The 24,202-nt window shown below is 44.3% G+C and overlaps 2 protein-coding genes across 4 annotated transcripts in view; both read left to right on the plus strand.

Moving 5' to 3' along the window:
• LOC132455272 (uncharacterized) overlaps positions 1–24,202 on the plus strand; it is a 180,971-nt gene that overhangs the window by 65,390 nt on the left and 91,379 nt on the right. The window contains exons 2-4 of one of the 3 annotated variants that reach the window (XM_060049108.1): positions 4,066–4,198; positions 4,822–5,105; positions 5,984–7,059. The exons of 1 other annotated variant lie outside the window; for it this stretch is intronic. In XM_060049108.1, the coding sequence (XP_059905091.1) occupies positions 4,066–4,198; positions 4,822–5,105; positions 5,984–6,052 (486 nt within the window). In that variant the 3' untranslated portion in view covers positions 6,053–7,059. Of the gene's footprint in view, positions 1–4,065; positions 4,199–4,821; positions 5,106–5,983; positions 7,060–24,202 lie in introns of those variants that run through there. One more of the 3 variants, XR_009525147.1, reaches the window with a different exon arrangement.
• LOC132455246 (zinc finger protein 664-like) lies at positions 8,317–11,562 on the plus strand. Its single transcript, XM_060049078.1, has 2 exons — positions 8,317–8,392; positions 8,909–11,562. Exons 1-2 carry the CDS (start codon positions 8,380–8,382, stop codon positions 10,300–10,302), a joined length of 1,407 nt encoding a protein of 468 aa, XP_059905061.1. The 5' UTR covers positions 8,317–8,379; the 3' UTR covers positions 10,303–11,562.

Raw genomic sequence — 24,202 nt, forward strand, 5'->3', positions numbered from 1 at the left:
CAAACAGTTTCCCATGATTGATACGGTCAAAGGCTTTTGACGCATCCAGGAAACACATGAAGACTGTGCTATTTCGTGATCTGTACCTTTGGACAATTTCTTTAAGTGCATAAATACACAGATCAGTTCCATGCTTACTCTTAAAGCCAAACTGGTTATCTGTTGATGCTATATAATCTGCAAGCCTATCCATAAGGATCCCTTCTAGTACCTTGGACAGTATACTTGCAAGTGCAATAGGCCTATAGTTATCAATACTAGTTAATTGACCAGTCTTATTTTTAACTACAGGTATCAACAAGACAGATAGCATGGATCCTGGGAGTATGCCATGCTTCATTAACCCAGAAAAGCATAGAGCAAGTAACACTGAAATATTTTGGCTAGAGTATTTCAGATGTTCTGCTGTTATTTTATCCTGCCCACAGGATTTGTTTATTTTAAGTTTCTCAATAGCATAAGATACTTCATCTGGCCGGATGACTACCCCATCACTGTGAGGTATTTCACCTATGTTAAAAACATCACTCTTCACACAGTTAAAAATGTTCTCATAGTGTCTCCTCCAAAGCTCTGCAATGTTTTCAGGTTCAGTAATGCCATCAATGCTAGAAGGCAGTGGCATCTTGCTGTTGTTTACCACCTTCACCTCCTTCCAGAACTCATATACATTATTAATTTGTAACTTTTTCGCCATAGAGTTCGCCCTCATAGTCTGCTCATTTCTTTTTATAAATCGCACAGCATATTTAAATCTAGCATTAGTCCGTACCTTGTGCTCACAGACTGGGCCATGCCTCGGTTTGCCTGCTAAAACCCATCTTCTAAAAGCATCTTTTGCCTCCATATGAACTTCATGGACATAGTCATTCCACCCTGGTCTCACAATATGTTGTTTCACCACTTTTCTTCTCAGTGGTTCACTTCCAACAACTAGACAGTTCACAATTTTATCATACATTGCACACAGGTCATTATTATGACTTACATTCTTACAGTTGATATTCCCACACATAATTGCATCAACAGGTAACTCAATATTTCTTAAGTACACATCAGTAGCCTAGCCCAGTCCAGCGTCTCACTTGGTTTATGGCTGTCATTACAGACAAGCTCAGGTAGGCCCTTGATGTTAATGAACATAGAGACCGGAATATGATCTCCAGTGGCCATATCATATAAGATCTCAGCCTCCTCTATACAAGCATGTGCATCAAATGTAGACATACAGTGGTCCAACCAGGATGTAGTATGCCAAGCTTCACTCACATGTGTATAACTATCAGCTGGCAATAGTTCCTTACTGGACAGAATCACCTTGTTATCTTTGCAGAATTGTGTCAGGTGCAGACCAAACAATGAGTTAGTATCTGATATATCAGCATTCAGATCCCCCAAGATAAATATGGATGTATACTCACTTTCCCTTATATAAGACCCAATAAAAGCAAGCTTATTCAAGTACTCATCTTCATTTTTGTGACATTCATATGGAGTGTATACATTTAAGATTATAAAAACATTCATATCCTGCACCACCTTGATTCCTATGCACCAATCCACATCTAACCTGATCACAGTGACCAATGAGTCAAGTTTCTTATGCCAGAATAGAGCCACACCGCCTGGGATCCGGCCACGCAGAATTCTGGTGTTAAGGTCTGTCGTAGATTCCCCTGCTCCATGGAAATCATTATGCAGTGTTCAGTTTATCCAGATCTTGAATAGATAAAAAAGTCTCTTGCAAACAAACCACATCCGCATGCTCAAAGAGATTGTCAATAACAATGCGTTGGGCTCTCTCTCCAACGCCCTGTCCAAGTCGCAGGCCACGGGAGTTATAAGACACAACTCTCATAGCAGTTCATCATTTTTATCATGCACAGGAAGCCCTAGGCTCAGGCGCACTCATCCCTGTGCCATGTGGTGCTATAATACCTGCCCCTACCGCAGCCCTAGGCTTGCGATTCTCATAGAAGCGCCTTACATAGGTCCCTTCTGGCCACAGCTGCGGTGCATACATCTTACCTACTTCCTTGCACTCAGCTGTAACTTTGAAAGAGCTGTACCGAGTATACTGAGTGTCAATCTTCTGACAAGTCACATCTCTGGAGAGTTGTTCTTTTAGATAACTAGCCAGAGTTTCTGACTCTAGGTCAGGAGCAAGCTTTGTCGCGAACACACTCACCAGCTTAGATGTCACTGCATGTATGTTCCCCACAGCAGCGGTTCCAACTATGCCGTAGGTCTTCTTCTCTCTGGGAGGGTTCATACTAGTCTTGCTCTGTACTGCAGCAGTAGATCGTTTTCCAGGACGTTGCTTGTGCTTGCCATGTTTTAGTACATGGCTCCATGCAGGGGACATCGTCGCGGCACTCCCCCCGCCCGCTGTCTCCTCAGCGACGGCCAACGCCGAGGGCCCGGGCGCTGGCTTCCTGTGACTTGGTCCGTGGAGCTGGGCCCCCTCACAGGTCATGATAGTGGCTGCATTCCCCTTGCTGGAACTGGGTTGCTCAATCACACTCAGGCGTTGGTTAATGTCTGTGGTTATTCCACAAAGGTTCTCACATGCAGTCGACTGCTCACTCACAGCATTTTTCATGGAGGCTATCTCTACACTTAGGCGTTCAATCCTACTAACCAGGCAAGAGACATCAAGGCTATTAAAAGTCACTGGTGGTAAATCATCCAAGTGATAGGACACAAAGCGAGGAACATCTTCACCAACCTCATTCAGTAGTTTCAGACAACTCTTAACATTGTTGGCATCTTTCTGTAGTCCTTTGTAAGCTACACAACGCTGCCCCGTGCCAGGACACAGTTCAAACAGGGCCTTCTTGGAGCTTTCAATCCACTCTGTTCCAAAGTGATTTACAGCCATCAGGATAATCTCATCCTGAGGCACAGTCTTCAGTTTGACAGCAAGGAAACTTAACAGTTCATCTTCCACGATAGTTTTGCCATCAATAGTGGTGTAGATCTCAGGTTTAATCCTTTGTTTGATAAGACGCCGTGCGGCTGTGTCAACATCGGCGGCCATCTTAGATCCTCCTATATATACTAGCCATTACGGTAATAGCGTCTCGGAACTAGTTTAAAGTAAAAGCATTCATCGGGTACATACAAAAAGACAGTCAATAAAAGCAAATACTATCAAAGTAAGTGTACGGCCGTTGTGGTATTTACTTTCAAAATAAAAGCCCACCAAACATTCCAATCTGAGACATATTACAAATGATTTTGGATTCGATTTAAAATAAAATGCCCTGTTATTTCAGGCTCATTTCACTTCATGGTTATGGTTCACGACCCCATAGTGATACCCACGAAGTTTCAGGATATTCTGATGTGGAGTTTCAAAATAAAAGCCCACCAAAAATTCCAATATGAGACATATTAAATATGATTTTGGATTCTATGTAAAAGAAAATGCCCTGTTATTCCAGGGTTAGGGTTAGGGTTAGGGCTAATATGCCTAATATCGGCCTGCCGATATATCGGTCGGGCTCTACTACAAACTAATACAGCTGTATTTTAACGGCGACGTGACCGCAGTAGTTCTAGCGTTTTACTGATGAGGAGATAATCATACATATGGTGCGATCCAGGCAACCCGTAACCCGTGTTTGTTTTCACAACCCTCTACCAGATCGATGACCTCCGTTACAGCTCGCAACTTACGGTCTTAAATGTGTCCCCGGATGCAGCATAATGTTATACATCGATCTGGTACGAGTTCACAGGCAGTGAGTTGCGGGTTGGACTGCCATTCCAGGGCCCACTCATATTTTCCTCTTCGCACCTGATTCAAATCAATGGGTTATTAGCAGACTTCTGCAGAGCTTGATGTAATTGTAGTGAGATGATGAGATGATCTTTTACGTTGTATGAAATATGCAAACAAATGAATGTAACATCATTTGATCACTTCATAGATCTAATTTTAAGTATCTGGCTAATGTAATTCACTAAACATGCGTACCTTATATGTTCTTACAACTTGCACCTGGAATACATACAAAGCAATACATTGAGTACTAATTTGACCTTGTTGTCTCTACACAGGCCAGCCCATCAATTGGTAACATTCAGGTGTTTCTCTCAAGGGATGTTGCCTGCCATACAGACCACCTGGAAACAAATACTGTAGCCACACGGCTATCCTTAAAGACTTTCCGGCCCCACTTCACAAGTAAAGGTATGTACTTTCAACCTTGAGTGCATTTACATTTGATGTAGTAGATTCTAGGCAGCAAAGACTCTAGGCTGATGCTAGATCCTACCTAAAAAGCCTGGTCCTCTTAGGAAAAGCACCATGACCAGCGCCCTGCAAAGAGACAAACTTGGGAGTTGTATTTCAAAGAGGGAATCAGTCAAGAGCCCAGAAGGGTTTCAAGACTGATATCACATGAGCTGTTAATCATTCTCAATGAATCATCAATCATCAATGAATTCAAAATGTATAAATGTTAGCTGATTAGCTTAAAGGGAAGGACACGTTGTCGCTTGTTATTGTCAAAATAGAGTAATTGCGCTTGTCTCGCATGTCATGTTGTGCTCGGATCATTTTGCGCTGGTGTTCGTTCAGTGTCCTCCACCTGGCCTCCGCTTGAGCTTTGAGTCTAGGGGGGAGGGTGCTGGAGGAGACATCCCTCTCCAAAACTCTGAATCTTTGTCTGCAGTACACATTTTAAACCCTCGGTCTCAATGGTATATACATACATTTAAATAGTTTAAAATGTACAAATACACAGTTCCTCCTTTTATGCAAACAGTGTACCGAAACAATTACTTTCTGTCATTGTTTTTCTCCCTCTGCAGAAGACTGCGATGCCTTTCGAGACCGTAGCACGCAGCGCGGCGCCACCTCTGAGAGTCTGGGTGTGGACGCCCCTGGCTCCTCCCACATGTCCAGTCACGGTGGGGAGCTGAAGATCCTGAGCGTCTACGGTAAAGGGGAGGGCCCACTGGCGGTTGGCGGCCATGACACCCTCTTCACCGCGTCGGAAGTGGAGGCCCTGAACTCGCTGTCTGCGGACCACAGCGCGGCCAAGAGCCTGGAGCGCGGCGAGCGGCTGGTCTGCCACGAGGAGCTGAGTGTGCAGGTTGGAAATCATCTTCTTATTCAGCATCCAAATGAGGGGCGTCCTCTGTTACAACTCCAGCACACACCCCTAGAAAGCACACCCCTTTATGATTCAGTAAACGCTGCCAAATATGCCCGTCTTATGCCCCCCTTTTTCCTTGTATGGTCCGCGCGTTTACACTGACCGTGGTAATTTACCGGCTTGATTTCGCACCCCAATTTACACATATTGGCGCTTTTCATTTAGATGTAAATGTGATTAGACAGCTTTGAGGTTCCAGGGAAGGGACTTGGGTAGAGGTGTTGCTGCACTGTCTCTACAACAGAGACAACGCAGTGATTTCAACATGAGTAGTTATAACTGGAGGGGTACTGATATCTGCAAGCTGCTGACCGTCATGGGAGGGAAGGTGATGCAGTCGCATTTAACGAAGACGGGGAGAGAGTGCGATCTAAGAGAAAATACCAGAAGAACTTTCCTTACGATGCTTGGTCAGCAAAGTGGTCAGCCAAATAAAGAATATGTTGTTGATTTTGCGCTTGTAAATAGTGAATCGCGTTTTAGTCTACACTCATCAACTTATTCTTGCATGCGAGAATGAGTGAATCGAAAGAAAAGACATTCGGAGTATGCAATTTATTGATAAGACGTGTACTCTCCGTGCATAGCCCCGCCATCTCCAGTGAACCAAGAAAGCTGGCTCCGTTACGAAGGGGGATTTTACCCCCTCTGTTGTACACAGGCAAGACAATGAATTTGCAGGGCGTGCAAAGCCGCGAACGAACCGGGTTGGCAGTGTAAAAATGCATAATGTGTCCTTAGTGGGGATTGGCAACTATTCTGTGCAAATTAAAGAATATGTCTTGTATGTGTTTCCTTCTTTATGTGGAAAGCAGCAGACCCCGGACACCATTTCAATCAAGGTTGAAGAGGATATTGGTGGAGGCATGCCCGCTGTAGGTTAGTAATACACATTGCATCCATGCAAGCAAACAACCTGGATCAACTGAGAATGTACTTACCGTAATTTTCGGACTATAAGCCGCGCCTTTTTCCCCATTTTTCGAGTCTGCGGCTTATATAACGGTGCGGCTAATCTATGGATTTTACAGGTTACAGACGAGTCCACCGACTTTAAATCTATGGGCTCTATGACCGGTCCGCGCCCCGCCACTAGTGGCGGGCTCCAGCAGGAAACGCTGGAAGTAGTAGTGGGGACAGAAAATGCAGCTGCAATAGTTTGCTGACCTGCAATAGGTTTCATCTTTTTCTTTGGTGGCATTTTTGCGTTCTCTCTTCTCTTCTCGCCTGTTTCTCGAGAAAAAAGGGATCTCGTTGGAAGCGCGATGTATGCGCAGGCGCCGTTTGGGCATAACAATATGGCGGCTGCCGTTCAATGTAGTTTTCATCACCACCACCGGATTATGTTTCATTTATTTCATTACAGCACGTCCCTTAAACGTTACAACATAATCGACACGAATGAGCACAGCATCGAGCAGTGGAAACGTGGGTTTATTTACTTTGAAGTTCGTATTTTTAATTGTTGAAATGAAATCAGCGGTGACGAGCTAGTTGTTTTGGTAGAGGCTAAATTAGCATGTCGCGATACTTTGTACAGGGGATCATGTCTGCGCCGAGTAGATGCGCAGAGGGTTGAAACAGCGCTTGTCCGGTCTGCTCACAAGAAGGTTTCTTTGGCCAGTTACTGTGATTAAACACGAGTTGTTTAATGTTCACAATGTATCGTTTTTCATGGGGAAAATGAGATGCGTCCCCGGGACGCATGGATAGTGAGTTTAGTGCGTCCTTTCAGATTTTAATGCGTCAGGGACGCAGGACGCGTACCTAGCAACATCACTGCACCCGCGGCTTATAGTCCAGTGCGGCTTATCTATGTACACATCATTCAATTTAGCTGCTGCGGCTTATACTCAGGTGCGCCTTATAGTGCGGAAAATACGGTACTTAACTGCGCTGAAAAGCCTGGTCCTCTTTGGAAAAGCACCATGACCAGCGCCCTGTTAAACACGAGTCAAATTTGGGAGTAGCATTTCAAAGATGGAATCAGTCAAGAGCCCAGAAGGGTTTCAAGACAGATTCCCCATGAGCTGGTTTATCATTCTCAAACATCAATGAATTCAAAATGTATAAATGTTAGCTGATCAGCTTACAGGGAAGGATACATTGTCGCTTGTTGTTGTCAAAATAGTATAATTGCACTTGTCTCGCATTTCATGTTGTGCTCAGATCCTTTTGCGCTGGTTTTCGTTCAGTGTCCTCCACCTGGCCCCCGCTTGAGCTTTGAGTCTAGGGGGGAGGGTGCTGGAGGAGACATCCCTCTCCAAAACTCTGAATCTTTGTCTGCAGTACACATTTTAAACCCTCTGTGACAATGGTACATTTAAATAATTGATTTCATGTGTACAAATACACATTTTTTTTCTCCCTCTGCAGAAGACTGCGATGCCTTTGGAGACCGTAGCACGCAGCGCGGCGCCACCTCGGAGAGTCTGGGTGTGGACGGCCCTCGCTCCTCCCACATGTCCAGTCACGGCGGGGAGCTGAAGATCCTGAGCGTCTACGGTAAAGGGGAGGGCCCACTGGCGGTGGGCGGCCATGACACCCTCTTCACCGCGTCAGAAGTGGAGGCCCTGAACTCGCTGTCTGCAGACCACAGCGCGGCCAAGAGCCTGGAGCGCGGCGAGCGGCTGGTCTGCCACGAGGAGCTGAGTGTGCAGGTTGGAAATCATCTTCTTATTCAGCATCCAAATGAGAGGCTTCCTCTGTTACAACTCCAGCACACACCCTTATAAAGCACACTCCTTTATGATTTAATGTTCCGTACGTGTAGCCTGCCTATTGCCAGACCAAGCTCAATCGTAGATTGGACTTTGGTCTGGGGAAGCTGCTGTCATTGTCTTCAGCACAAGAGGCTTGATCAACTTGTTCAACTGACTCTGTACGCAAATGGCTGCTTGCCGTCGCTTCCCTGTCGTCATTGTGTTAAACCAGCCAATAGGGCGCCAGGGGGAGAACTAACCAACTTGGTGATTGGCTCCTCCAAAAACGTATCGGAAGCAGAAGGAAATGAATTGCTCTTCTCCAGACCCTTCCACAGGGCGAATTCAAATCGCCGTCAGAACAGGCTGGGGGCACCCAGTCTATCGTAAGGGGGGATTAACAACTATTCTGTGCAAATGAAAGAATTTTGTCTTTTGTCCCTCTTTTTGGAAAGCAGAAGACCCCAGACACCATTTCTATCAAGATTGAAGAGGATATTGGTGGAGGCATGCCCGCTGTAGGTTAGTAATACACATTGCATCCATGCAAGCAAACGACCTACCAACTGAGAATGTACTCGATTCTACCTACGCTAAAAAGCCTGGTCCTCTTTTGAAAAGAATCATGACCAAAGCCCTCCTAAAACACAAGGACTACTATACAGTTTATAGTAGAATGATTTACATCTTCTTCATGGCAGGTGTCAGGAATGCTGAATCCGCTCTGATTCCCAGTATAACTACAGTATTAGTTAAGCAGGTGATCGGAAACCACAGATGACCTGGGTTGTGTTTTTATGACCTCCCCACATCCTTAAAAGGCGGAGACGTAGCGGTGCCTTCTCAGCTGACGCCTTTGACCCTTGACCCCCCCAAGGGGAACAAGGGAAATGCATAATAAACAAAAAGAAGTTAGAAAGCAAGTGTCAAAATATACTTCTTCCAATACATCAGTGTGTAAAAGTACATGCTGTATCCCTTTGTGCAAATCATGAATTCAAACCATTACTTTCTCTGTCTTTGTTTTCCTCTCTGAAGAAAACGGCAATGACATCAGAGACTGTAGCACGCAGCGCGGCGACACCTCGGAGAATGTGGGTGTGGACGCCCCTGGCTCCTCCCACATGTCCAGTCACAACGGGGAGCTGCGGATCCTGAGCGTCTACGGAAAAGGGGAGGGCCCACTGGCGGTGGACGGCCATGACACCCTCTTCACCACGTCAGAACCGGAGGCCTTGAGCTCGCTGTCCGTGGACTGCAGCGTGGCCAAGAGCCTGAACTGCAGCGTGCGGCTCGTCCGCCTTGAGGAGCTGACCGGGCATCGGGGCGGCCGCAAGGGCCGGCCCGGTGTCTTGTGTGGCAAGGTTTTTTCCAATAATGCCAATATGGTCGTTCACATGAGGACAAAACCCCGCGAGAAGCCGTACGGGTGTGACCAATGCACGAAGCGCTTCAGTGGGAAAGTACACTTGGAGATCCACATGAGGACTCACACCGGAGAGAAGCCCTACAAGTGTGACCAATGCGCAAAGTGCTTCAGTCAAAGTGGACACCTGAAGAGACACTTGAGGACTCACACCGGCGAGAAACCCTACAAGTGCGACCAATGCATGAAGCTCTTCAGTCTGAAATGTCACTTGAAGAGCCACATGTGGACTCACACCGGGGAGAAACCCTACAAGTGCGACCAATGCATGAAGCTCTTCATATCGAAATCGCACTTGAAGAGCCACATGTGGACTCACACCGGGGAGAAGCCCTGCAAGTGTGACCAATGTACGAAGCTCTTCATTCGGAAAGACCAGCTGAAGATCCACATGAGGACTCACACCGGGGAGAAGCCCTTCAAGTGTGACCAATGCGCAAAGCGCTTCAGACAGATAGGCAGCCTGCAGAGACACATGAGGACTCACACCGGCGAGAAACCCTACAAGTGCGACCAATGCATGAAGCTCTTCAGTCTGAACTGTCACTTGAAGATCCACATGAGGATTCACACCGGGGAGAAGCCCTACAGGTGCGACCAATGCGCAATGCGCTTCTTAACGACAAGCCACCTTAAGACCCACATGTGGACTCACACCGGGGAGAAGCCCTACAAGTGCGACCAATGTACGAAGTTCTTCATTCGGAAAGACAAGCTGGAGATCCACATGAGGACTCACACCGGGGAGAAGCCTTACAAGTGTGACCAATGTACGAAGCTCTTCAGACAGAGAGGCAGCCTGAACAGACACATGAGGACTCACACCCGCGAGAAGCCCTACAAGTGTGACCAATGCGCAGAGCGCTTCATTTATAAAGCCTGCCTGAAGAGCCACATGAAGACTCACACCGGAGAGAAGCCCGACAGGTCTGAACAAATGCACAAAGCTCTTCAGTCAGAAAAGGCACCTGGAGGACCACATGTGTTATGTATTTTAAGCACGTAAGCTGCCCCCACATAGCCACTAGGAAGCAGGATCGAACACACAAGCTGTAATATCTACCCCAGCCACAGAATCAGAATCAGAATCTCTTCATTGTCATTACACAAAGTGCACCGAAATTGGGGTAGAGGCTCTCAAAATAAGTGCTTTTAAAACAAAAACTAAAAGAGAAAATGAGTGTATTTTTTGAAAATAAATTTAGAATGTTGAACTCAAAAAAAAAAAATATATACATTTTAAAATATCAGCCAATTTAAAAGGTCAGATTGGTATGATAATGCAATCATTTATAATTCTGCATTATTTAGAGAAATAACAACTCTGGGGTAGAAACACCCCAGAGCTGGGGTGTAAGCCCATTTGTTCTTGACCTGATTGCCCTGTAGCGCCTCCCAGAGGGCAACAGTTCAAACAGGTTATGGCCTGGGTGGGATGAGTCTCAGGATGCTATGAGCTCTCCTGAGGCAGTGTCTATTGTACACATCCTCAAGAGAGAGAAGAGGACATCCAATGACTTTTTGTGCCGTTTTTATGACCCTCTGGAGCGCTTTCCTCTCAGCTGCAGTGCAACTGGCAAACCACAGCGAGATGCCGTAGCTTAGGACAGTCTCAATGGTGCAGCGATAAAAGCTCATCAGCATTTTCTCCTGAAGATTGTTCTTCCTGAGGATCCTTAGGAAATACAATCTCTGTTGGGCCTTTTTCAGAAGCGCCTTGGTGTTTATTGTCCAGGTCAGGTCCTGCTGAATGTGCATGCCCAGGAACCAAGAAGGCAGCATCTTTAAGACAGACGCGGAAGCTGAAGCTAAGAGCTAGACCACGCCCACTTCACATAAGCCACGCCTACTTGGTCCATTTTCAGCGACCGGAGCCAGCGGAGGTCAGAGAATCATAGGCGCCCCGCAGAGAGAGTCTGGCCTAAGCCCGGGGCTCGAAGTAGCTCACGGTATTTCTCTCTGCTAGTGTTGGATACAATTCCCTCCCTTTTGCTTTATAGTTACCATACCGAAATACTTAAACAAATAAAGTGAGTTAAAAGCCACCCGTTTCGAACTACTTTCAACAAGAGTACGACAATTGCCACATGAGGACTCACACCGGGGAGAAGCCCTGCGTGCGTCTACTACCGCCCAGTAGCTCGAACACCTGTGATCATGAAATGCTTTGAAAGGCTGGTCTTTCACCACATTAAAGATGAACTGAACTGAAATAATAAACATCGTTAACGTTTTAGTTATGACCATTCTAAAAATAAAAAAATGACACTAAAAAAATTATTTAAAAAGTCAATATATAGCTTTTTTTTTAGCAACAAAAGATAATGCGTCTTTTAGTATTAGAGCGCCGATGACGTCACTGGCATGGTACAACTAGGTCGTTGCTGCAGACTCGCGAATGTCTTATTCACTCCACGGTTGAAAATAGTGATTTTAATATGGCTGGTTACGAGTTTGGGCCTGTGAGTGACATGCCTGTAGTGTCCGACTGCCACCCGGTGGAGAGGGATCAATTTCAGGCTCCAGCTCCACCTTCGGATCATGTGGGTGTGACTGGTGTGCGTGTGGGTGCTGCCGGAGCATGGACACTGCCATTGAATCGGTCTGCTGCCGAGAGGTCCCGGTCAACCTTGACCACCTAACGGTGGGATTAGGTTGCATAACCGTGCATAGGGCATTTCGGATGCTGTGCGGCGAGAGAGGTTTTGGAAGTGGCCATGCTCTCTCTACGGGACGTCCGAGCGGAGACACTGGAGCGCCCCATAAATAGCAACCAAGTAGCAAGGCGAAAACAATCTTTCCCCCTCCGTTTTCCTTTGATGCCTTTGAGGAATATCTCTGTAAAGACTGACTTTTTGCGGAAACGCAACGAGCTGTACAAACGCTGTAGTACCTACATATTCAAGGCGCTGGTTCTCCACAAAAATAAGAGGAGCGCATCAAGCCTGCGCGCATCCAGCCTGCGCGCTGTATAAAAAAGTTCATGTCGAGGCGGAGATAGTTATTGTTTAACCTTTTTAGATTGAGTAGAAATACTTTTTTAATGTAGTTAGTAGCCTAATTAAATAGATGCGAGGCGGATTCACGAGTGTCACGTTTACTTTAGGTGGATGTTGGAGGTTTACTTTCTGGTGGATGTTGATGGATATTGCACAGATAAATCTTACTATGAAACTACTTCTTCGAGTTTAACTCCCTCTGCATCGGCAATCGTGTAGTCGGCGAACAACAGGGTGAGTAGAAAGGGACATTTGTGGAACTTCTGTTTACTTACCCGCCGTAGTTTAATTAGCAGCTTGGAAACTTAGATCTGTGATATCGTCGTGAGTAATAGTTTATACACTTTATGGTCGGAGTGCTAGCTTGTGGAGATTGACATGACGGGGGCTGATTTACATCAGAGGGTTAGTCAGTTTTAAGGCTGCCAGCCATGTATTTAGGGCTGGTTTCCTATTCAAAGGTAGCCTGCGGAAATGTATGATTACCCCAGCTGCCTTTGCCCTATATAATTCATTAATGAAGCCAGGGGCAATGCAGTATGATCCTCCTGTAGACCTGGTTGTTTTATTTTCCGTAGCCATTTCAGCGAGCCTCAGAGCCTGACTCATTACCAGCTATGGCTGCTAGAGCCACAGAGTAGGAGTAGGTTACCATGCCAGTGACGTAGCTGATAGTTGAAATCCAACATGGCGGCGCCCTGTAACACTTTCACCCCTTCATCGGACAATTTAATCCCTTTTAGCAAGTTCAGCCCTTTTTATTTATTGTACCAATGCGAAGGCAGACAATACATCTGTTATATCAACTAAACTTCAGATCTCAGCTCAGTTCATCTTTAAAGCCCGCCTCCCACCCAGCTTCGACCCCCACCAGTTTGCCTATCGATCAAATGGATCAACGGAGGACGCCATAGCCGTAGTTCTACCTTGTATAATGCCAAAGTATTCTATTCTATAAACAGGGTTTATATCATTTGTATATAATTGTATATATTAAACTTACGCTTGATATTTCGACACTGTCGTTACTTCTACCTTTGTTATTAGAAAAAGCCTGCAAAGTTGACCTGTGAAATAGACTGCAATTAAACCCCACATTATACATGATTGTGTTTGTTTCACTTACCTTTTGGCATGTCCTTAATGCCAACTACCTCTTGTTTTGACTTTCTAATTGCTGTCTTTCTACTGCCATTATTTTCTAGTTCATACCTTATATCACAATCTGCAATCGTGGTTGAAGAGGATCCACTTAAAAAGGTCACAGGTTAAATGTCTAGATCTCAGTGATGCTTGAGTCAGTTCATGCCGGTCCTCTCTCTAGAATGCAGCTTTATTCTAATGGGACAGAGTCAGAAGATTCCTAGCATTGGTCACCCTTCACTCCATGTTTGTCTAACGAAAGTTAAACGAAAACATGATCAATTTATCATGTTAACTTCAAGTTTAAAAGATACCAATGAATGGTGTGAAAGATAACTTTTTTTTACAACGTTTGACACATTGCATCAAGGGATAATATCTTGTACATTATTCTGATTACATGAATCCTTACTTAAAGCCCATGGTGCAGGTTAACCGAAAGTTTCGATTAATGGGTACATAAAGCACTCATATGTATATAAAGTTAGAAATATCTCAAATGGTGTTAAAGTCCCGTTTTTGTCGTTTTTGGTTAGGAACGGTTATTTTTTACGCAATTCGGCGATGACGTCACCTGAGGTAGACGCATACTAGAACTAGCACTATGGCGTCTAACGGGGAAGAGGTGGCAAGACCCACAGTCAACATTTATGATGGCCCACAGCCATATCATTTCGAACCGGTTAGACGTGAGAGGGCAAATGAGGAAATACCGAGAGCCGATGGCCGTCAGAGACAAATAAACGCATGGTCAGAGGAGAATGACTGGAGAGTTGGTGAAGAGTCCTGGTGAGTTGCTACCAGTTAGAAACGTAGCAAGGAGCGCTGGAGCTAGTAGTCTATGAACAGCAGTGCATACAATAATACTAATAATAATACTTTATTTTTTTACTGTCAGTGAATAGCATCGAGTGAAAGTCAACGACTAAGTTTAGGGTACTTACAAATAATTACCCTAAACTTAGTCAGAAGATCTAGAAATAGAAGGCATATTATACCTTCTATTACTTCTAAATATGGGCTAGCTCGACAGCCCCACCTGTGAACCCCTTGTGTTTAGAAGCTCCCCCGTTCTCCTCGACGGAGGACGGGGGACGGGGGACGGGGGAGGAGGGAGGGAGGAGGGAAGAGAGGACTGCGGTCAAGCCAGCCGACTCATCAAGATCGGCGGTCAAGCCAGCCGACTCAGTTTTTTGCCGTACCTGTATATACTAGCCATTACGGTAATAGCGTCTCAGAACTAGTTTCAAATAAAAGCATTCGTCGGGTACATACAAAAAGACAGTCAATAAAAGCAAATACTATCAAAGGAAGTGTACGGCCGTTGTGGTATTTACTTTCAAAATAAAAGCCCACCAAACATTCCAATATGAGACATATATATGATTTTGGATACGATTTAAAAGAAAATGCCCTGTTATTCCAGGCTCATTTCACTTCAGGGTTATAGTTCAAGACCCCATGGGATCACACAAGAAGTTTCAGAACATTCTGATGTGGAGTTTCAAAATAAAAGCCAACCAAAGTTTCCAATATGAGACATATTACATATGATTTTGGATTCAATTTAAAAGAATATGCCCTGTTATTTCAGGCTCATTTCACATCAGGGTTATAGTTCAAGACCCCATGGGGACACACAAGAATTTTCAGAACATTCTGATGTGGAGTTTCACAATAAAAGCCAACCAAAGTTTCCAATATGAGACATATTAAATATGATTTTGGATTCAATTTAAAAGAAAATGCCCTGTTATTTCAGGATCATTTCACTTCAGGTTTATAGTTCAAGACCCCATGGGGTCACACAAGAAGTTTCAGAACATTCTGATGTGGAGTTTCAAAATAAAAGCCAACCAACGTTTCCAATATGAGACATATTACATATGATTTCGGATTCAATTTAAAAGAAAATGTCCTGTTATTTCAGGCTCATTTCACATCAGGGTTATAGTTCAAGACCCCATGGGGTCACACAAGAAGTTTCAGAACATTCTGATGTGGAGTTTCAAAATAAAAGCCAACCAAAGTTTCCAATATGAGACATATTACATATGATTTTGGATTCAATTTAAAAGAAAATGCCCTGTTATTTCAGGCTCATTTCACATCAGGGTTATAGTTCAAGACCCCCTGGGGACACACAAGAATTTTCAGAACATTCTGATGTGGAGTTTCACAATAAAAGCCAACCAAAGTTTCCAATATGAGACATAATACATATGATTTTGGATTCAATTTAAAAGAACATGCCCTGTTATTTCAGGCTCATTTCACATCAGGGATATATTTCAAGACCCCTCGGGGTCACACAAGAAGTTTCAGAACATTCTGATGTGGAGTTTCAAAGTAAAAGCCAACCAAAGTTTTCAATATGAGACTTATTACACACGAATTTGGATTACATTTAAAATGGAACACCCTGTTATTCCAGACTCATTCCACGTCAGGGTCATAGTTCACAACCCCATGGTGATACCCACGATGTTTCAGGATATTCTGATGTGGAGTTTCAAAATAAAAGCCAAACTCGTAAACTATAACCACAAAGTGAAATTAGCCTGAAATAACAGGGCATTTTCTTTTAAATTGAGTCCAAAATCATATGTAATATGTCTCATTGAAAACTTTGGTTGGCTTTTATTTTAAAACTCCACATCAGAATGTTCTGAAACTTCTTGTGTGACCCCATGGGGTCTTGAACTATAACCCTGATGTGAACTGAGCCTGAAATAACAGGGCATTTTCTTTTAAATTGAATCCAAAATCATATGTATTATGTCTCATATTGGAAAATTTGGTTGGCTTTTATTTTGAAACTCCACATCAGAATGTTCTGAAACTTCTTGCGTGACCCCATGGGGTCTTGAACTATAACCCTGATGTGAAATGAGCCTGAAATAACAGGGCATTTTCTTTTAAATTGAATCCAAAATCATCTGTATTATGTCTCATATTGAAAACTTTGGTTGGCTTTTATTTTGAAACTCCACATCAGAATGTTCTGAAACTTCTTGTGTGACCCCATGGGGTCTTGAACTATAACCCTGATGTGAAATGAGCCTGAAATAACAGGGCATTTTCTTTTAAATTGAATCCAAAATCATATGTATTATGTCTCATATTGGAAACTTTGGTTGGCTTTTATTTTGAAACTCCACATCAGAATGTTGTGAATCTTCTTGCGTGACCCCATGGGGTCTTGACCTATAACCCTGAAGTGAAATGAGCCTGAAATAACAGGGCATTTTCTTTTAAATTGAATCCAAAATCATATGTAATATGTCTCATATTGGAAACTTTGGTTGGCTTTTATTTTGAAATTACACATCAGAATATCCTGAAACTTCTTGGGTGACACTATGGGGTCGTGAACTATGACCCTGACGTGGAATGAGTCTGGGATAACAGGGCGTTTCATTTTAAATCTCCAATAAACTATTGGTATAAGCTTACTTTTGTCAATTAGTTGGGCTTTTATTTTGAAAGTAAATATCACAACGTCCGTACATTTCCTTTGATAGTATTTGCTTTTAATGACTGTCTTTCGGTATGTACCAGACAAATGCTTTTATTTTGAAACTAGTTCTGACGCGCTGAGGCGCTATTACCGTAATGGCTAGTATATACAGGTACGGCAAAAAACTGGGTCGGCTGGCTTGACCGCCGATCTCGATGAGTCGGCTGGCATGACCGCAGTAAGAGAGGGGGGAGGGAGCAGGAGAGAGTCGTGGGGGGAGTACTGAGAGATCCACACACTGCATAGGAACACATGTAGAGGCCTCTCTCTCGCTCTCTCTCTCTCTCTCTCGCTCTCTCTCTCTGGATTTTTGATCCAAAGAGTATTGATTCAGTTTTACCTAAATGGAGGGACAGCTTGTTTTCAGACGGCCATGTAGCCTTCTGAAGTTCTGAACTTGGTAAACTCTCCACCACAGTTTTATCATGATGAGAGACTAAGAGGGCTGAATCGTCTGCATAAAGATAGAGGTTGCAGGTACAAGCTGACTCCATGTTGTTGATATAAAGCCCTAGGATGCTTCCTTGGGGGCACTACATGACCGTATTAGATGACAGTTGACCACAAGACGATTCTATCTATGCCTCTTCTTGAATTGCTTCATGTTTTAGTCTGCAGAGGCTTGTAATGGTGCGCAGCATGATAAGCATGTCTGTTGAGAGTGATGTTCTTGAGAAAATAGATCCTAAACGAGATATATATATATATATAGATTGATAGATGGGCCTCCCTGAAAGTGAGGCGACATTGTTCAGTGCTCCCGAAATAGTGGTCTGTTTGTCAGAGAATTAGTCTAGTAGCCTACACGTTGTACTTGTAGGCCTACAGTGCACCCTAGTTATGTTTATGCCAAAACCTATATATATAATTAGGCTGTGGAAATTGCAATAAGTTAAGAACACAACTTCGCACGTTGAGCACACAGCCGTGTGACTCGTTTATTTTGTAAAAAAAGAAAACCGGAAAACAAAGCGTGCTGAAGGTAAACAAATCCAGCATGGTCTGTGACGTCATGAGACGCACGTAATCCTTAGGGACCGCGATCCCTGAACCACCAAGAACGTAAATGACATGCAGTAAACAACAACACAATTGAAAGAACAACACATAACGAAATACTGTAGGTGAATTATGTTACGGTCACTACAAGGCTATAATTATATTATTTAGCGTGTAATGAGACAATCTATAGCCAAATTGTCGAAGATGCCCGAGAATCTTCGGGGATATCAGCATGGGAAATCGGCGAATCAGACCCATGAAGGGTGGGGGGGGGGGGGACAAGTTAGTTGAAGGGGGGGGGGGGGGGGGGGGGGGGCACGTTTGTAGGGGGGGGGGCACGCTCGACAACGAGAGTTGGTTTTTATTGAACGAGACTTCAACACGGAACAGCTGCACGAAACGATGGTCACGTCACTCTCGGTGACGGTGTCGACAATAATGAACACACGAACAATGTTAATAGAACAACACACAACCGCATAACATCCCGAACCCATTAACCCTACTTAATCCTAACAACAAAACAAGTTAACAAAAGCCCCATTTGTCAACTGAGAACCCCAATTCCCAGAATCCCCCGCGGCTCCGGAACACGGCGTAGCTTATATTAATCATTATTATCTGAATGGGAAATGCAATATTTTAGGACAGATACACCATTAAACGCGTTTCTAATGACATTTCTAGCGAGAAATGTACATTTTCCTTACATAATCTTCAGTCAGTGAATGTGTATGATCTTTATTAATCTTTATTATCTGAATGGGAAATGCAATATTTTAGGACAGATACACCATTAAACGCGTTTCTAATGACTTTTCTAGCGAGAAATGTACATTTTCCTTACATAATCTTCAGTCAGTGAATGTGTATGATCTTTATTAATCTTTATTATCTGAATGGGAAATGCAATATTTTAGGACCGATTCACCGTTAAACGTGTTTCTAATAACATTTCTAGCGAGAAATATACTTTTTACTTGCATAATCTTCAGTCAGTGATTGTGTCTGATCTTTAGTTTTATAGTTATTAGGATTTGATCGGCTCGCTCGCATGTTTCAACGACGTCAGGTTGCTTTCGCTAAACTAGCAGCTCACGTGCTTCCTGCGTTTGTGTTATTAAACTGTTACTTTATGTAACTTTTAATGATATCATCTTGTTAGAAACACGTATATCTGAGAGCCAACCCAGTCGCCAAAAGCATACGTTGACAGTGTACTTTTCGTGAACACTGGATTACGTCGCATTTCAACATAAAATAGCGTGTTATACACACACACGCACGCACACGCACAGACACACACACACAAGCACACACAAGCACACACACGCACGCACAGACACACAGACACACACACACACACACGCACACGCTGCATTTCGCTGCTAAAACAACAACAAAAAAATATTCCCTCAAATATTATTACTTTCAAAACGTTGGCCGAAATGGCCAATAATATCATTTTTTATTTGGGATGCTTCTAGGACATTTTGGGTGTATTTTGAACGGCATGTGGGGGGCACGTTTTTTGCAGGACCTGGCAACCCTGCGCTGTTGCCCGAGATCTGGATCCACCCCGGCGTGGTGCCGTCTCCTTTTGACCTTTTTGACCCCAGACTTCTGGGGGAATAGCTGAATCAATTCATTAGTCAATCAGAAGCATGTTAATATCGTCCCGGTGGCGTAAGAGGACGAACAAGGTATCCTTCAACATCTACGCTTCCAGGAGATTGCAACGGTGCCACACATGAGCATATTCGAACATGTTTAATGGTAGTAATTAGCTGTCGAAATTGGAGGCCTTAATCAATACTGAGCAGCTATTGATTTGCTTCCCGATAAAGATTTGTCACAAATGACATGTTATTTAGCATCTACACGTTGAGCTGAGTCCAATGACACCAAGAACGACACTCTAGCTAATGGTAACATGTGTTTAACATGGTACACCTAGGTCTAGGACATGATCTCGGTGTAGCAAGAGGCCGAGCTTGATCTCATTGGACTCAGCTTAAGGTGTAGATGCTAAATAACATGTAATTTGTCAAAAATCTCCATCGGGAAGCAAATCTATAGCTGGTCATTATTGATAAAGGCCTCCAAAATCGACAGCTAATTACTACCCCGAAACATATTCAAATATGATCATGTGTGGCACTGTTGCAATCGTCTCGAAACGTAGATGTCAAAGGACACCTTGTTTGCTCTGTTGCACCACCGGGAAGATATTTTCATACTTCTAATGGATTGATTCATATTTTAAGGTTCTCGGAGTGAGACTTTAAGTGGCTGCAGCAGAAGTGTTGAGACGAAAGATGATATCAAGAGATTTATAGAATATTCCCATTCACATTATGATTCTTCGTCGTAACATCCGACCAAACATCCTTTACATTCACAGAGCGAAGATTATGAAAGTCCAGGCTCAGCAAGTGCTCCATCTCGTTGCACCTGCACCCAGCGGCTCGCTTGCAAGATTTTGGCCTGAAGTTCTTCCCAGACCTACACCCATAGCCATCCAACATGCATATCTGAGAATCAGGCCTCTCTTTAATAATGACAAAAAGTTATGAGAGAAACACACATTAACTTTTTGTTATCTCATAAGCGGCGTGGTGCCGGCTCCTTTTGACCTTTTGACCCCCGACTTCAAAAACGTGGCCACAGGCCAGCTGTGTCTACACACCTTTAGCCACAAATGTACACCTCCATCCCACAAAAAATGGGGACTAGAAACTAACCTCTGTCTTATGTACATTTACTGTACTGTTGGAGGTCACGCCCCTTTGCCGACCTTTTCGAGATAGCTAGGGATGCTAAAATGTTTACACACATTTCCCGGGGCCCCGTGTACGACATATCCGAGATTTGGAGTTCTAGCCCTTAGAGAAAAAAAGTTTTCCCAAATGGAGTGTCATTTGGACAAAGCCCCTCAGAAGTGTAGCCTGCAAGACCTAATGGTTCAGAATGTGGTGGAAAAACAGTTTTTGAGATAGGAAGGTCCTACCGCCCTGAAATTGTAATACCTTATTCTAGGGCCTAACTGGGACCTCCGCATCGAAACTTGGCCCGGTCGGACCCTCTCGGGCAGGAAGGGGGGGCCCTTCCTGCCCGAAACTTGGCCCGGTCAGACCCCGAGGGCAGGAAGGGCCCCCCCTTCCTGCCCTCGGGGTCCGACCGGGCCAAGTTTCGGTGCGGAGGTCCCAGTTAGGCCCTAGAATAAGGTATTACAATTTCAGGGCGGTAGGACCTTCCTATCTCAAAAACTGTTTTTCCACCACATTCTGAACCATTAGGTCTTGCAGGCTACACTTCTGAGGGGCTTTGTCCAAATGACACTCCATTTGGGAAAACTTTTTTTCTCTAAGGGCTAGAACTCCAAATCACGGATATGTCGTACACGGGGCCCCGGGAAATGTGTGTAAACGTTTTAGCATCCCTAGCTATCTCGAAAAGGTCGGCAAAGGGGCGTGACCTCCAACAGTACAGTAAATGTACATAAGACGGAGGTTAGTTTCTAGTCCCCATTTTTTGTGGGATGGAGGAAGTTAATGTGTGTTTCTCTCATAACTTTTTGTCATTATTAAAGAGAGGCCTGATTCTCAGATATGCTTGTTGGATGGCTAGGGTGTTGGTCTGGGAAGAACTTCAGGCCAAAATCTTGCAAGCGAGCCGCTGGGTGTAGGTGCAACGAGATGGAGCACTTGCTGAGCCTGGACTTTCATAATCTTCGCTCTGTGAATGTAAAGGATGTTTGGTCGGATGTTACGACGAAGAATCATAATGTGAATGGGAATATTCTATAAATCTCTTGATATCATCTTTCGTCTCAACACTTCTGCTGCAGCCACTTAAAGTCTCACTCCGAGAACCTTAAAATATGAATCAATCCATTAGAAGTATGAAAATATCTTCCCGGTGGTGCAACAGAGCAAACAAGGTGTCCTTTGACATCTACGTTTCGAGACGATTGCAACAGTGCCACACATGATCATATTTGAATATGTTTCGGGGTAGTAATTAGTTGTCGATTTTGGAGGCCTTTATCAATAATGACCAGCTATAGATTTGCTACCCGATGGAGATTTTTGACAAATTACATGTTAATTAGCATCTACACGTTAAGCTGAGTCCAATGAGATCAAGCTCGGCCTCTTGCTACACCGAGATCATGTCCTAGACCTAGGTGTACCATGTAAAACACATGTTACCATTAGCTAGAGTGTCGTTCTTGGTGTCATTGGACTCAGCTCAACGTGTAGATGCTAAATAACATGTCATTTGTGACAAATCTTTATCGGGAAGCAAATCAATAGCTGCTCAGTATTGATTAAGGCCTCCAATTTCGACAGCTAATTACTACCATTAAACATGTTCGAATATGCTCATGTGTGGCACCGTTGCAATCTCCTGGAAGCGTAGATGTTGAAGGACACCTTGTTCGTCCTCTTACGCCACCGGGACGATATTTACATGCTTCTGATTGACTAATGAATTGATTCAGCTATTCCCCCAGAAGTCTGGGGTCAAAAGGTCAAAAGGACACGGCACCACGCCGGGGTGGATCCAGATCTCGGGCAACAGCGCAGGGTTGCCAGGTCCTGCAAAAAACGTGCCCCCCACATACCGTTCAAAATCCACCCAAAATGTCCTAGAAGCATCCCAAATAAAAAAAGATATTATTGGCCATTTCGGCCAACGTTTTGAAAGTAATAATATTTGAGGGAATATTTTTTTGTTGTTGTTTTAGCAGCGAAATGCACCGTGTGCGTGTGTGCGTGTGTGTGTGTGTCTGTGTCTGTGTGTCTGTGCATGCGTGTGTGTGCTTGTGTGTGTGTGTCTGTGCGTGTGCGTGCGTGTGTGTGTGTGTGTGCATAACATGCTATTTTATGTTGAAATGCGACGTAATCCAGTGTTCACGAAAAGTACACTGTCAACGTATGCTTTTGGCAACTGGGTTGGCTCTCAGATATACGTGTTTCTAACAAGATGATATCATTAAAAGTTACATAAAGTAACAGTTTAATAACACAAACGCAGGAAGCACGTGAGCTGATAGTTTAGCGAAAGCAACCTGACGTCGTTGAAACATGCGAGCGAGCCGATCAAATCCTAATAACTATAAAACTAAAGATCAGACACAATCACTGACTGAAGATCGCCATCGCCCGGCAGCAGGCAGCCGGCCGCAGGCAGCGCGCGGTTCAGTCGACTTCAGGTTGATGTGGAAGAACCAGAGACGTCGCAGAACCCGACAAAGTCGTTTGTGATTCATAATATCGTCTGGAGGCGCACACACTATGTTATATGATATAGATATCTATGTATCATATGATATTATTTAGATATAGAGCTCCAGGACTGTAACGCAAGTGTTGTACACTTCCTTGTTATTTGGATAACCGTTCTGCTGTTGGTGTGATGGCGCATAACACGTCTGGTATTTCTACAACGAGACTCGTATTGGGGGTTATCTCAGCCAAGGTTGAGAATGAATTGGGGGGAAGGAACTTTGGCTTTGACTCCCTCAAGAACATGAACCACGACATGGAGGAGAAAGGGATTGTTGGCGGCGAATGTCTCCCGCTTGAGCCCCGCTGAGGGACCACCGGCGGAGGTGCATAAGCGCTGCCCGGCAAAGATCCCTTTCTCCTCCTTGTCGTGGTTCATGTTCTTGAGGGAGTCAAAGCCAAAGTTCCTTCCCCCCAATTCATTCTCAACCTTGGCTGAGATAACCCCCAATACGAGTCTCGTTGTAGAAATACCAGATACGAGAGTCCGACGTCACACCAACAGCAGAACGGTTATCCAAATAACAAGGAAGTGTACAACACTTGCGTTACAGTCCTGGAGCTCTATATCTAAATAATATCATATGATACATAGATATCTATATCATATAACATATTGTGTGCGCCTCCAGACGATATTATGAATCACAAACGACTTTGTCGGGTTCTGCGACGTCTCTGGTTCTTCCACTTTCACATCAACCTGAAGTCGACTGAACCGCGCGCTGCCTGCTGCCGGCTGCCCGCTGCCGGGCGATGGTGCCTCGCGGCAACCGGCGGCATGTCGCAGTTCATGTAGGCTACTTCAGCGAGTCAAATCAAAGTTCCTTTCCCCCAATTCCTTCTCAACCATGGCTCAGATAACCCCCACGACAGTCTCGTTGTGGAAATACAAGACACGTCAAAGAACCGACAAGAAACACTTGCGTTACAGTGTGTGTATTCACA

Source organism: Gadus macrocephalus, chromosome 4 (assembly GCF_031168955.1).
Source record: "Gadus macrocephalus chromosome 4, ASM3116895v1".
Taxonomy (NCBI): domain Eukaryota; kingdom Metazoa; phylum Chordata; class Actinopteri; order Gadiformes; family Gadidae; genus Gadus; species Gadus macrocephalus.